At 36.8% G+C, this 14,705-nt stretch overlaps 1 protein-coding gene across 1 annotated transcript in view; it reads left to right on the plus strand.

Moving 5' to 3' along the window:
- The window catches only part of INTS6 (integrator complex subunit 6), a 49,091-nt gene that overhangs the window by 29,814 nt on the left and 4,572 nt on the right, over nucleotides 1-14,705 (plus strand). Inside the window, exons 7-18 of the mRNA XM_034072122.1 lie at nucleotides 623-748; nucleotides 1,622-1,776; nucleotides 4,612-4,764; nucleotides 4,916-5,048; nucleotides 5,534-5,628; nucleotides 6,033-6,143; nucleotides 7,771-7,986; nucleotides 8,095-8,221; nucleotides 9,478-9,620; nucleotides 10,293-10,527; nucleotides 11,266-11,637; nucleotides 12,081-12,174. Of these exons, the coding sequence (XP_033928013.1) occupies nucleotides 623-748; nucleotides 1,622-1,776; nucleotides 4,612-4,764; nucleotides 4,916-5,048; nucleotides 5,534-5,628; nucleotides 6,033-6,143; nucleotides 7,771-7,986; nucleotides 8,095-8,221; nucleotides 9,478-9,620; nucleotides 10,293-10,527; nucleotides 11,266-11,637; nucleotides 12,081-12,174 (1,960 nt within the window). The remainder of the gene's footprint in view (nucleotides 1-622; nucleotides 749-1,621; nucleotides 1,777-4,611; nucleotides 4,765-4,915; nucleotides 5,049-5,533; nucleotides 5,629-6,032; nucleotides 6,144-7,770; nucleotides 7,987-8,094; nucleotides 8,222-9,477; nucleotides 9,621-10,292; nucleotides 10,528-11,265; nucleotides 11,638-12,080; nucleotides 12,175-14,705) is intronic.

A 14,705-nucleotide genomic window follows, 5' to 3' on the forward strand; every position in this document is an offset into this window, starting at 1 on the left:
AATAATTCTGAAAAACCAATACTTTTCTCTCCATCATAATTCATAACTGATATTCTTCTTATATATCTTAATTATATTTTTAATTATAATCTTAATTATAATTTTAGGAATTATATTCCAGATCAAATTCAGGCTTTTATTTTATAATTTGTTTGTAAAAGTTTTTGGTCACATCAGATATTAGAAACGTGACTTTTCTGATGTGTTGGAGAGGATGTGATGGAGAGCAAAGGAATTTAAAAAATGTTCCAAAAGGATTTCATTCCACTGCTTTCTGATTGTCATGTCAGGGTATACTGATGGGGCATTGACTGAAATTCGTGGACAGTTAAGTGTTTATGTCTGTCACAAGGGGGAGCCCATTTTCCATGAATGAAACCAAGAATTGGAGCTGAAGTCATTGAGGGGCAAAAACCCGAACATTTCCAATGAGGTGCATGTAACACTGTCACTGCTCCACTAGGCTGCCTTTCTGCTTAAAGACAGAGTGTTTGGGAGAAGCTTTAAATGAGCGATCCGTAGATAAATCAATGTGTATGGTGGGTGAACAGTTTTAAATGATCCAAGTTAAAATTAGGGATAGAAACACTGAACAACTTTGATCTTCACTGTTTTATTCTAGGTCGATCATATTGTGTCTGCTCCCCAAGAATGCTGAATCAGTGTCTTGAGTCATTGGTGCAAAAAGTGCAAAGTGGAGTGGTAATAAACTTTGAAAAAGCTGGACCGGATCCCACACCGATTGATGGTACCTGACATTTTTTACAGTATGGTATCAAATGGCAGGGATGACTATCAATATAACTTAGTGAACTTCATGTAGTAGTTGATGAAAGATAAAATGTTGTAATTTAAAAGACATTACTATAAAAAAGGACCTGTTCTGTCTATAAGGGTGTTGTACTTTATCAGAATTCTGGCTATAGGTGCTACACACTATGTAAAACCTCTACATTTGGTCATGTTGCTCAGGTAGTCTTAAATGCAGTTCTTCATATCAATGATAGTTTAATGGGTTCATGAATTTTAAGCAGTAGTTCCAGTTCAAAATGTAAAGAGCTTGATATGGAAATACTGTGGGTTTATACACATATCCTTTTGTTTAATATAGTAAAGGGGCTGCATGAAGAATTAAAATAGCAAATATGACTGTAGAGCCTTCACTAACTTTTCATTCTAAGTGGCTTTTAAGCTGGGTTCCTCTCAGAACTTCACTCTGTTATTGTGAAGTGCTTGTGGTATATTTTTTTTAATCCTGCTTTGCTGCAGTAAAAAGTCTAGTAGTATTAGTCATGTGTATCTTTTTTTTTGTATGCATGGAGATTTGAAGGTTATCTGTTCATAACAATAGGAGGAGAAAGAAACTGGTTATTAAGAAGGGCTCCAGATAATTGGCTTTTTCAGCTCTGATCCTGTAAACATTCAATGCTTATTTGGTTTCTCATAGTTTCTGGGTTTTTGCAGAAATGCTTACTGACAACTGTTTGCTATTCTTAGAAATAATATTAACTGCAGGAAGAACTTCCCTGGGGGTAATATTTCTTAAACTTCACACAAGTTATTTAGTATTCTTTCTGAGTTTTAACACTATTGTGACTCATAAAGCTTTTTTCTTCTGTAGATGGCCAGGTGGATATATCTAGACCCTTTGGACCCCAACCTTGGCACAGCTGTCACAAACTTATTTATGTCAGACCAAACCCTAAAACTGGGGTTCCTATAGGTCATTGGCCTGTTCCTGAATCCTTTTGGCCAGATCAAAATTCTCCAACACTGGTATGTACTGAAGTTAAAGCAATGGGTTGTGCATGGGGGAATATTTCAGGATTTCCTGTTCACTGATTTTTCAATGTTAAGATATGTGCTTCATTTTAGCAACTGTAAAAAGAGTGTGATCCAAGAAGGAATGACATTTTTGAACCAGTTTTGCAGTTCAGTCAGATAAATTACTGATGAGAAAATAATATTATGGGGTTTCTTTTTAGTAACTTTGAAGCACTGGGAAACTTCCCATAACAGATTTGTCAACCTAGTACATGCCTGCAGTGTTTCTGTTTGAACTCTGTTAAAATATCAAACCAGAAATATGGTTACACTTTGATAATAGTCTATCAAATTCTATTGCTTCACAGGCAGTACTAAGAGAAGACAGTATTATCTTCCCAATTTCGAATCCCTGTGGTAGCTTTGTCTTCATTCTAGCAGTTGAATATAATTTTATCTGCTGTTGTGCAGTGTAGTCACACCTTCAATTTATCCCAAGTGGAGAAACTCATCTTTTTTTTCTAAATACTGCCCATAGAATTAATTTTACTTACATTTTTCATAAAAAATGTAGGTCACTCTCTTTCCTTTGGTCTGAGAACTAATCATTAGTATGTATTTTTGTATTTCTGCTAATCATTGAAGTCAAAATAATGCAGTTGTATAATTGTTCCCTATATCTTATGACAATTTGTATCAAATTTTTGCAGTTTTTTTTTATCTGAAATTACTGTGCTGTCTAGCAAACTCATTGGACTTTTAATAATTTTTTTATCTTCTTTGTTTAAAAAAAAAGAAGTTCTTTGAAGTAAGGTTGTTGAAGATTGATACAAGTATGAAATTTTAGTCATATTTACAGGTTTGATATTGCTGGTGTCTGTGGCCACATTCACTGAAGGACGTGGATGCCTTCCTGAACTGCAAGTTAGCATATATGAATAAAATTAAATCTTCTATAGTAATTTAAAAAACAAAATGTCATTGTTTACTAGATACTAACAAGTTGCTCTGTATGAAAACTGTCCCTTGTGCTCCTTGTAGTCACTGTCAGTGGCATATCTCCCTCCATTCACTGTAGAGAGTCAATAGTTTGCCTGCTGCTGCGGATTTTGATCGAGATTACTAAAATAGACCTTGCCAAGTGAAGAGTTGTTGAACTCAATCTGCGAAAAACATGAGGTTGACTTGGTGAGAAGACGAGAAAAAATTCTTCCCTCAGTTTCAGCCTGTATAGCTCCCATAACTGCACAAACCACTGGATTATTGCATATGCATCTAAATTCCTGTTGACATCAATTGAAATTCCACATTGAACCTTCCTTACGCAATGTTGGGGCGCTAAGTTTGCTGATGGTGTTGCAATACGTCTATTTCCTTAGTGTTCTGAAAATACGGTGTTAAAATTTAGCATATGTTGTAACTCTTGTCTGCTTAAAGAGTCTGTAGTTAGATATTTTTCATTTCCTGCCTGTTATCTGATCCGCAGTATAGTGTCTCAAACAGTGCTACCCCAACAACTGTTTTGTGAACTGTAGGTAATGATACTTTCAAGTATCATTGGGAGATCAACATGTAAAATAGTGGCTCCCATTGCTCTGAGGAGCAGTTGTTCTGTCCAGCCAAGGGTTATTTGACTTCTCAAGTCTTAGCACTGAACTTCTTTTGCAGCTTTTTTTATTCCTAGTATAACTGCTTCATGGCTTGGTCAAAAACTCCACCACAGCTATTTACTGGAGGCATCTTCTTTGAAGAGAATTGCAGTTCCTGCAGTTGGTTTGGCCTCCTGTTTTGTATGCACTTGGACAGTACACCTTCTCAGAGTGGAGACACTCAAGGCAAGACCAACTTTATGGGCAGATAACATTTGGGTGGCCTATCCTAAAAGGAAGAGGCTGGAGCTTATAGATGTAGAAAAATTACTTTCGAAGTGAGGTGATAGGAAGGTCCAAGAAACCCTGTGTTTACTTAGTTGATCTTATGTATTTATTGGTTACCTTCTTGTAAAGAGAGTAAATGGAAGGAGCCTTCCCAGTTGAGCTCCTCCCCAGATTCTAGTGGTCTTGAAGGAGGCTCAGGGTAAGTATAAGTGCTTATGTTCCTCTCCTGAAGAATTTTCAGTAGAATATGTACAGCTCCAATCATCATCAGCTTTCCCTTTCAGCTAAAGAAATTTCAACTATGTTATTAACTTATACTTGAAACTTGAGATACAAAGGTCTTTTCCTTTGATTAATTAAAAAAGTGGAAATCCAAGCACTTACACTGCTTGAATTGAAATACTTTTTCACAGGCTTAGTTAAAATGCAAGTTCTTCTAAACCCTGGGGTTCTTTTTCTAAGTTCATGCTGCTGTTGATCATTAGAATTCAGTTTGAATTTTATAACTGTTTAATTTGCCAAGAAGGAAAAGTGCTGGAGGAAGTCAGCAAGTGCAGAAGTACAGTGCCTGCTTCTGTGGGACTAAAAATGGGCACACCCCAGAGAAGCATTGAAGAGTTTTGTTGTGGGTTTGTTTTTTGTTTTTGTTGGTTTTGTCCTCCCTGCAGTTTAATTCCATTTGCAAAGTTTTTGTGTATATGCAAGAAGTTTTACTTGTGTACTCTGATTTTCTAGACTTACCAGATAAAATAACTGGCAATTATATAGAAAATAAGATTCCTTTAGATTTTGAGCCAGTGCTAACATCATAAATGAATTGCTTAGGACTCATTAACAATATGTATGAATCCTGTATTGAACTAGGCTCCTTAAATATGCCTGTTTTCAAAGAACATGTGTTACTTGTCATAGCACCATTGCATTTTAATTGTTGTGCAGACTTATTAACAGTGGAATGCTTATTGTTTAGCCACCTCGCACATCTCATCCTGTGGTGAAATTTTCCTGTACTGACTGTGAGCCGATGGTAATTGACAAACTGCCTTTTGATAAATACGAGTTAGAACCTTCACCACTGACCCAGTTTATCTTGGAAAGAAAATCCCCTCAGACCTGCTGGCAGGCAAGTAGAGTGCATGCTGAACTGAAGTTGCTTATAAAATGTTGTTTTTCATAGACTTTATTCTATAATTAAAATAGGGTGTAAAATTTCAGTACATACAACATAATGTGTTTTTTTGGATTTACATACAACATAATGTGTTTTATTGCAGGTATATGTGAGCAATAGTGCAAAATACAGTGAACTTGGTCATCCTTTTGGGTACTTGAAAGCTAGTACAGCGCTGAACTGTGTGAATTTATTTGTGATGCCTTACAATTATCCAGTGCTCCTTCCACTGCTAGGTAAAGACAACTTCATAAAAGTTTTCTTAGGAGATAGGCAACTGAAAAATTGATCTCATCTAAGCAGATTACTGCAACTAATGCCAGTATTAATCACACACTTGTAGAATGGTAGCATGTTGAGCAACGTCATCAGTCACTTGTTTCACTTGTCACCAATTACTACTCTGTGACTCAGACTCCATGTGAGATGTTTTAATTAAAATATGTTTTGGTCTCACTTCTTTCATTATTTTCGGAACCATTTTTCCCAATCAATCTGTCTCAATTACAAATTCATTTTGATAAATAATTTGTTAATTTCATCCTTTGGCTCTTTTTTTAACTTGTGTGTGTATATACTTTGTCATATACATGTTAAAATACATATGTTAACTTCAGCATTGAAGAATTTGTTTCTTTGAGAGTTCCTTTTATTAGAAAAAAATGATGCAATGCTGCCTAGACATGTCTTTCATTTTGTCTCTTCTTTTTATAACCATCAGATGACTTGTTTAAAGTACACAAGGCAAAGCCTACATTGAAATGGCGACAGTCATTTGAAAGCTATTTGAAGACAATGCCTCCATATTATCTTGGGGTAAGATGACTTACTGTGTTAAAACTTCTATTTTATCATGTAACTATGGTTATCTTTCCACTATGGGTATATTCCCTATTTAAAGCAGGATATGTATTAATAAAGAATAGCTATACTTCATGCATAGTGATACTTGCTGTTTTAACTGGAGTGCCTGTGGAAGTCTTGAGACTTGAATGTTATGACAACTTCATCAGCTGTGACTCATATATAAATTATATTTCTGTTAATTGATTCTATATGAATGGAGCAATGCTTTAAAACAACAACAAAAAATGCTTCCCTGAAGGTCTTTGGGTTTCTGATTTTGAGGACCTCGTGTTCTATTTGCAATGAATATATTAGTTGATGTATACAACACTTGCAAAGTTAAATATGACTGTACAATACATTCCATGTTTCAGCCTTTGAAGAAAGCTGTGAGAATGATGGGAGCACCAAACCTTATAGCTGACAATGTGGAATATGGACTTAGTTACAGTGTCATTTCCTATCTCAAAAAGTTGAGTCAGCAGGTAATGTTAAAGCAAAAGAGCAGTAAAAGCTTATTCTAATATCAGGATGATCTTAAAATACTCATGTTCAATGGCTTTGAAGGAAGAAAGAGCAGAAATACCAAGTTAATAACTTCACATAAGCAGTTAGCAAAAAAGCATTTTGGTTTTCAGAATTGAAGGAAAACTTAACATTTGAATAGACTTTGTAGCCTGGATTATGAAGATATAGATATGGAGGTACAAATTGAGATTTTTTTATTTTTTTTTAAATTATATGTTTTAGGAGCATTTTTATTTGTACAGATGATAAAATACTTTTGTCCAAAAGAAAACATGTTGTCTTTGATGTTAAAGTGTTATAGTATTTTTTCAGAAAATAGATATTTGTACTTTGTGCACCAGAATCAGAATATGTCTTTTCTTTAGCTTGTGAAATGAAATGGAAAGTGTTCAGTAAATACAAACTGACAAAATTCAGAATCTCAAAAAAGGATACAGATGTAGAAGTGGCAAGTGACCTTTTGAAATTGTTGACTGTGTTCAGAGTTATCTTTGGTTAGTCTCCTGCACCAGCAAAAGCATTTCTGCCCTGCTACCTCTGCTTTTAATTTTGTTGAACTGTGCATGTTAAGCTTTCTTGTTCAAAATAATAAAATGATACAATAGGCTTGAAACTTCAAGAAACAGCAGTGCAAGTACTTGTAACTTAGCTAGTGAGTTCTTACGGGCCATCTCTTTCTTAAAACATTAACATAAATGATTATTGGTGGAAGCAAACCTCTTGAAGTTTACAGTATATCGTATTAAATCATAATCATACTGCTCAGTATTCTGTGAACTGATCTCTCAACTTAGGCATCTTAGACTCCTATAATGTAATAGCATGGACTGCAAATTGTACTTAAAGCTTTTTTAATTTCTGAAAGGCACTGCCAGTAGTACTCAGCATTCTTAAAAAGTAGAAATTCAAATTTTGATTAGTCTGTAAATTTATGTGCATCTGCAAAACCAACATTGGCAGGTGAATTACTACATTACTTTTGGCACTTTGTTCACCTGTATTTTGCCAAAAATCTAGCATTTATGAACATGTTTGATTTTGGTACAAATTTGACATAATATTAAGGGTCAGATCTGTGTAATCAAACAGAATTGGGTATTATTGTTCATTTATTTATTAATGTTATGTCTATTTGTATTGTGGTTTTAAAAAGGTGGTTACATTTTGTGACTGATCGCAACTATAGTTGTGGGAGAATCAGTCTTTTGAGAGTTGTAGTGTTCAGCTGTTACTGTAGAAAAGTCTATTAGAGTACAGAGAGATTTGCAGAGCATTACTAGTCAAATTATGGCATTTTATGAAAATAAAAGCATTGCATGCATATTGGTGCTTAGATACCATAAAGGGCAGCAGAGGAGAAATATGCAGAAGACCTAGGCACAAACTGTTCACTATATTTAAAGTTGTAGTAAGCATTAAGTGGTTATGTATTAAGCACTCCTTAAGCACTCATCCTGGTTATGGTCGTCATAGTTTATTAGCACATTGTTGAATCTTCTAGGTAGGAATTTAAAATGAATAAGTCTGACTAATCCTTTTAAGAGCATATTGTCAATTTTATTTATTTATTTATTTCAAATTAAGGCCAAAATAGAGTCCGATAGAGTCATTGGCTCTGTAGGCAAAAAGGTAGCGCAAGAGACTGGAATTAAGGTCAGAAGCAGATCACACAACCTGTCTATGGCACATAGGAACGATTTTCAACATCTGCTACAGGGGATTACTGGGGAAATTCCTCATAGACCTCTAGACCTCAATATGAAGGAGTATGCTGGGTTCCAAATAGCTTTGCTGAATAAGGTAAGCACCACTGTGTGTAATGTTGTTATTTTCAATATACTTCCATTGAAATGCTAGACACTGTTTCATACACAGTATTAATTTGAACTTTATTTATTGGAACCATAGGATTTGAAACCACAGACTTTTAGAAATGCTTACGACATACCTAGAAGAAATCTTTTGGATCAGTTAACACGAATGAGATCTAATTTACTGAAGAGTACTCGCAAGTTCCTTAAAGGACAAGATGAAGGTTAGACAACAATTTATTTTTTGTCTATCTGTGATATGATTGGTGCTAAAAAAAAATTGAAGACAGTAACAAATAGGATAGTGCTTTAAAACTTAGTGGGTGTCTGATACTCCCATTAAACTGCATGGGTACCCTAGGCCTTTTCTTAAGTAACTTACTGGAAATAAAAAATGGTGAGGGAAGGGAAGATTGCAGGTTCACTGCTCTGTCCTTTGGTCTGTATGAGGAGACTTGGGCTTTTACATAAGATTTTGTTTGCTGCTTTTTTCAACTGTCATGGGTATCTGAGGGAAAAAGTCACAGGGCAGTTCTGAATATTATGATCTTTCTCCATAGAAGTGTATTGTGAGCAGCGGAAAAGTAAGCTTGTTCACTGTGTACTGCCAGTGTGATCCTTTTGCCCTTCAGGCCAACAGCATTAGTCTGCTAATTTATTCCTTTACATTTCTACTGTGTCTTCTGGTAGTGCTTTGCAGCATCTAACAGAAGTTGAAGTAAGTCAAGAAAATGAGAAGGGCAACGCAAGTGAAAGGCACTTGTATGCTACATTAGTTCTGCCACTGCTAAGGTCAAATTAACATCTGTGATCAAGTGATAATGTAATGTGACATGCAGAAAAGTTGCTCTTTAGGGAGGGAGTTAAACCACATAAAATCTAATGTTATTTCTGCTATTTCTGTTAGTGTACATTTTGCTTGATCAAAGTCTTGGCAACTTCAAGTCCGTAACAAGTTTAGAATCAGATCCTAAGGATTTTAAGAATTTGTTGATTTCAGTGGCCAAAAATCACTGTTGCTTTGGGAAAATGCCAGTCTCAATTAAATTCTGGGTGGCTAAAACTGGGGAGAGTTACATCAAAGCCGTATGTGGCATGGCATTGCTACTTTGTGTTAATGTATCTTTTGTCTGTAGTAATGTTTTAGTTACCATTTGTTCCCGGTCTCAGTTTTTTCACCCATCTACTTTGTTGAAAACTTATGGGACGTATTGGAAAACTAATATCCATGCATGACAAGTATTGTTTATTTCCCTGTCATAATGATAAATATGCAAGGCAGATATATTTAAGCAAGTTTCCTGCACTCAAACCATGATGTTAGAAATACCAGTTAGGCAAGAATAATGGTGAGTGTTGCACATCTATTTTGTTAATATGTTTGATAAAAGACTGAAAACTGGTGTTGTGAAGAGGATATAGATTAAATTGTCATAAGCTGAGCAGTATAATGTATTAATAAATCCTTCTGTTATGGTAGACCAAGTTCACAGTGTACCTATAGCACAAATGGGAAACTACCAGGAGTATCTAAAACAAGTACCTTCTCCACTCCGAGAACTTGATCCTGATCAACCACGAAGGCTTCATACATTTGGCAATCCATTCAAATTGGACAAAAAGGTGACTCTTCTGTAAAGCTTTTCAAAAATGTGCTTGTGGGTGTGTGTGAGTGTGCGCTTCTGATTTGACCATTCAAAGAGCAATATAGTGGAGAAACACTTTCAAGTATTTGGAAAAGTACTGTTTATAAGAGAGCGTCTCAGATGTTTTTCCATCAATAGGACCATAAGGAGGGCAGTCTTTATTGGAAATCCAGTATTATGCCTCTGAATTATATTGTAAATGAAATATGTTTGTCACTGTAGTACAGCTAATACCTATCTAATCATGTTTCCTTTACCAAACTTCCCCCATAAAAAGCTTCCTGTAATTCTGAGAGCTTGGACTCTCTCTTCTGTCCGTATCTGTCTTTGACTTGACCACATTGCCAATAGTGTTTTGAGCTGCTCTTTTAAATGCTCCGGTCATTTTACAATTTACTGAAAAGAAAAGCTTGACAGCTCACTCAATTGTCCTGGCAGACTGTTGGTTGGATAAGAGCCTTAAGCACACTGATTTGGTCTAGGAATGATCTGATCGACATGTATGAGTTCAGTGCATAATGGTGTGTTATACATGGTAAACAGCACCATATACATGGTATACAGCATAGTATACAGAGCATTAATTGTATTTAATACAATAAGGTTTTGGCATAAAATTTATTAATTCTCCACATTAATTTAATTACAGGGAATGATGATAGATGAAGCAGATGAGTTTGTATCAGGGCCTCAAAATAAACATAAAAGACCTGGAGAACCAAATATGCAAGGGATTCCGAAACGACGACGTTGTATGTCACCCCTGCTCAGAAGTCGACCACAAACTCCTCCAGTTGTGAATAATCACATCGGAGGAAAAGGGCCACCAACACCAACCACACAAGCACAGCCTGACCTTGTTAAACCTATTCCTGTTCACAAAAGTAAGTGAATCTTCATGATCTGTAGAGAGTTTGCATTTTAATTTATGCAAAAAACTTATTTATATAAAAAAACCTTTGGCTGATTTCCCAAATATGGTTATTTTATTCCTCATTTTTGAAAATTGAGTATTTATCATCTGGAGTTAATTACAGAAAGAGTTAAGATAGTCTTTCAGACCGAAGTCTCTTTCATATGAGCTTCCCACTATAAACAATGTGTTTCCTGTACCAAATGAGGAGACACTGTAAACAGTCAGAAAGGTGTTCATCCTTTGCCTGGGAATTCAGATGCTCCAAAAGTATCACAACATTAACTTAATTTGAATTTTGCTGTAGCTTGGTGAATTCACTTCCCTTAGAGTGGAGTTGAGGTGCTGTGTAACAATATTGTTCACTGTTCAGCCCTAAAGAGAACTTTGTCAGTTCAGTGTAATATGGGAAAACAAGAATGTCATAAAAGCACATTTTACAGGTGCTTTTTCTTTTGCTGGTAGTCCATATAGCAGTTTCCATTTTCATATAAAGAATATACTTGTGATAAGCCGTTAATTGCCAGGAGATTATAGAGATCTGCTCAGTGTTAAAATTCACAGACACTTTTTCTTATGCCTGGCGTGTACACTAAAGTATATAAGCTGGAGCATATTTTTATGAGAGTTTAGTACTGAACTGATTCATTGACATCTCTCAGGTGATAAAGAATGTGAAACTGGTAAATGTATCTTTGTTTTTTTTCAGCATCAGAAACAAATAATGAGGTTACAATAGATGATGTGGTTGAGAATCATGTTACAGATCCACTTTCGTCAGATGTTTTCCCAAATACTGTGGATTCAGAGTTTTCAACGTCTTCTTCTCTGTTCAGTTCATTGGATCGACAAGCAACTCATACAGAGGATATAGGTCATGAACATTTAGGGAATAACATGAATGTTGATGGGTTTTTGGAGAATCATGAGGAATCAGGTAATAAAGAACAAAGTACCGAAGAGAACTTGCTGGTGTCTTCACCTAACAAAGGGAAAAAGCCAGTGCATTGCAGAAGTTCCAGAGAGATTAATATAGAGCTAAGAGCACAAATTATGAAGGAGATCCGAAAACCAGGAAGGAGTAAGTATACAAAATCTTTCTTTCAGATGATTGGTGTGAGAGTTAGAGAATTCTTATTAGATCGCTGTTTTGGAAACATATTGAACCATGATACTGGAGCAAAATAAATCTAAAGCTGAAAAGATTTGTTTTGAAACCTCTGCTATAAACTTCCTGGATAAATGATTAAAACATTGCTCTACCTATCAGTGTTTATGAAAGTCATGTTTTTTTGTATTATTGATATTAAAATGAACTTGCTAGGTATTCCAGTAACATCCTAACTGCAATATCCTGTGTTTTTTGATGTTAACAGTATATCATTGCTACAGGTCTGGTTGATAGGTAATATTTCCTAAAAGCTTACAAAAGCTGAATGAAATGTGTTGTATTTCGCTCAGATCTATGACAACAGATATCTGTACAGGCATTTAGGTAACTGTGATTTTGCTCTTTTCTTTAAGAATATGAAAGAATCTTCTTTTTACTAAAACATGTACAAGGAAGCTTACAAACTCGACTGATATTTCTACAAAATGTTATTAAAGAAGCTTCAAGGTAGGTAACTGAGCTGTATTAATCTTCTAAAACTGCACCATGTACTGTCATACACAACTGCTTGACAACTATGCAGTTCTTTGATTGAAACTTGCTGCAGTGCTTCACACTGCAAGTAAATAATTCCCTAGGAAATGAACAGAAACGCATAAACTTCCTGATGTGTGCAGTTTGCACAAACTTGCCTTTTTGCCTCAGATTTTGTCTTAACGTTAGCAACCGTAACTGCTGAATTGCCAGAAATGTAGATGTACAATGGCATAGGAAGAGGAGTTAACTATAGAAAATGCTTCAGGTTCCAAAGTTCAGATGTGAGCATACTGCTAATTCGAAGAAGTAGGTGGAACTGAATGTTACTGTGAATTAGGCTTCCAGAAACAGTTGAAATTCATTATTCTGCATCAACTCAAAATCTTGTCCTAAAATCAGTTTTGAGATCCAGGTATATTCCGTAAAGATATGTCTCTGGTCTTCAGATGATGTATTTCCTTGGAAATACTGTCTGAGGCTCTGGAAATGGGAGGTAATTTATGACTGGAGTGGAGAGACTTGCTGAGGATTTAAACCCCATGTTGTTAATCCAGGTAGAAACTGTACAGCATCCTTAGACTGACCATACTTGCTTGGCCTTCTAGAGAAAAGGAAGGAGAAATGTGTAATTATGATTGGAACCTGCAGTGTTTGAGTTGAAGTGAACTAATAATTCCACCATCTTACTTGGATCATAAATATAATTTTAACTTTGAGGCTTATTTCAGAAGGCCATGTAGGTCATAGTCTGTATATTATACATGCTTCTTCACTGTCTCAGCACACCAAAACAATACTGTTTCTTCCGGAGTCTGGGGCAGCCCTTAATGGGGTTGGAATATTTATGCCTCTAAAGTTAGGCTCTTTAGATAATCTGTAATTCTTATCTATGTTGCACAGCCTCGCTATTCCAATCATCTTGAGTTAAATCCCTACAAAATTTGGCAAAAGTGGAATGTTGCATCAGGATTAAATCCTACCTCCCACCATATCCAACAGTTCACTGTATCTGCTGGTGGAAAAGGCTGGCAATTCTGTTTTTGCGGAGTGTTGTTAAACTTTAACTGTTACTGGCTGAAGTGCAGGAACAGCTTCATCTCTTCTTCCTCTTTTCTCTTAGGTTAGATTTTTATAGTGTAGTCAGTTTATCTAACTGAATAACACTGTTTACAATCCCTGTGCAGTTCTCTGCTGCTTTCCTTACCCAGGCAAGCCTATTTAACCAAGGTTACCTGGTCCCTGCAGAAAACATCTCTAGGTTCTCCAGAGTTGTCAAGAGTCTTGTTTTGTTAACTGATAGCTGACCTTCACAGTGCCACGGAATGCAATTCAAATTTGGGATGCCTGCTTTCTTTCCCTGCTCCAAGGATCTGTAAGCTCTCAAGCACATGGTGGGATGGCTCCTTTGACTGGAGTGTTGGAATGGAAAGTTATAAGCTTTTCAGAAAAGACAGGCCTGGTAGGAGGGGAGGGGGAGTTGCCCTTTCTGTTAGGGATAGGCTGGAGAGTATGGAACTCTGTCTGGGGACAGGTGATCAGTTAACAGAAAGTTTGTGGGTCAAGGTTAAGGGGAAATCGGTGGTGAGACACATTACTGTGGGGATATGTTACAGACCGCCTGATCAAGAGGAACCTGTGGATGAAGAACTCTACAGACAAATAGGAAAAGCCTCACACTTGCAGGCCCTTGTTCTCATGGGGGACTTCAACCACCCTGACATCTCTTGGGGAGACGGTACAGCCCGGCACAAGCAATCCAGGAGGTTTCTCAATTGTGTGGAAGACAACTTCCTTCTGCAAGCAATAAAGGAGCCGACGAGGAGAGGTGCCCTGCCTGACCTCGTGCTCACCAACAGGGAAGAGCTCATTGAAAATGTGACTCTTCAGGGAAGTCTTGGATGCAGTGATCACGAGATGGTCGAATTTGAGGTCCTCAAGACAGTGAGAAGAGCGTGCAGCAAGCTCACTGCCCTGGTCTTCAAGAGAGCAGACTTTGGCCTCTTCAGGAACCTGCTTAGCAAGGTTCCATGGGATATAGCCCTTGAGTGTAAGGGGACCCAAGACTCTTGGTTAATATTCAAGGATCACCTGCTACAAGCTCAGGAATGTTGCATCCCAACTAGCAGGAAGTGCAGCAGGAGGGCCAGAAGACCTCCTTGGAAGGATAAGGAGCTGCTGAGAAAAATTCACAGGAAAAAAGAGGCTTATAAAAGGTGGAAACAAGGACAGGTGGCCTGGGATGAATACAGGGATGTTGTCTGGGTAGTTTCTGTGAGCTAAACTTGGCAAGGGATGTTAAAGATAATAGGAAGGGATTTTATAGGTATGTAGTGGCTAAAAAACAGACTAAGGACTATGTAGGCCCCCTCCAGAAGCTTTCGGGAGAACTGGCTACACAGGACTTGGAGAAGGCTGAGGTTCTGAATGGCTTCTTTGCCTCGGTCTTCACTGGCAAAGGCTCTGACTGCAGCACCCGAGTCTTGGAAGGCGGACGCAGGGAC

This window comes from Melopsittacus undulatus, chromosome 2, assembly GCF_012275295.1.
Source record: "Melopsittacus undulatus isolate bMelUnd1 chromosome 2, bMelUnd1.mat.Z, whole genome shotgun sequence".
Lineage (NCBI taxonomy): Eukaryota > Metazoa > Chordata > Aves > Psittaciformes > Psittaculidae > Melopsittacus > Melopsittacus undulatus.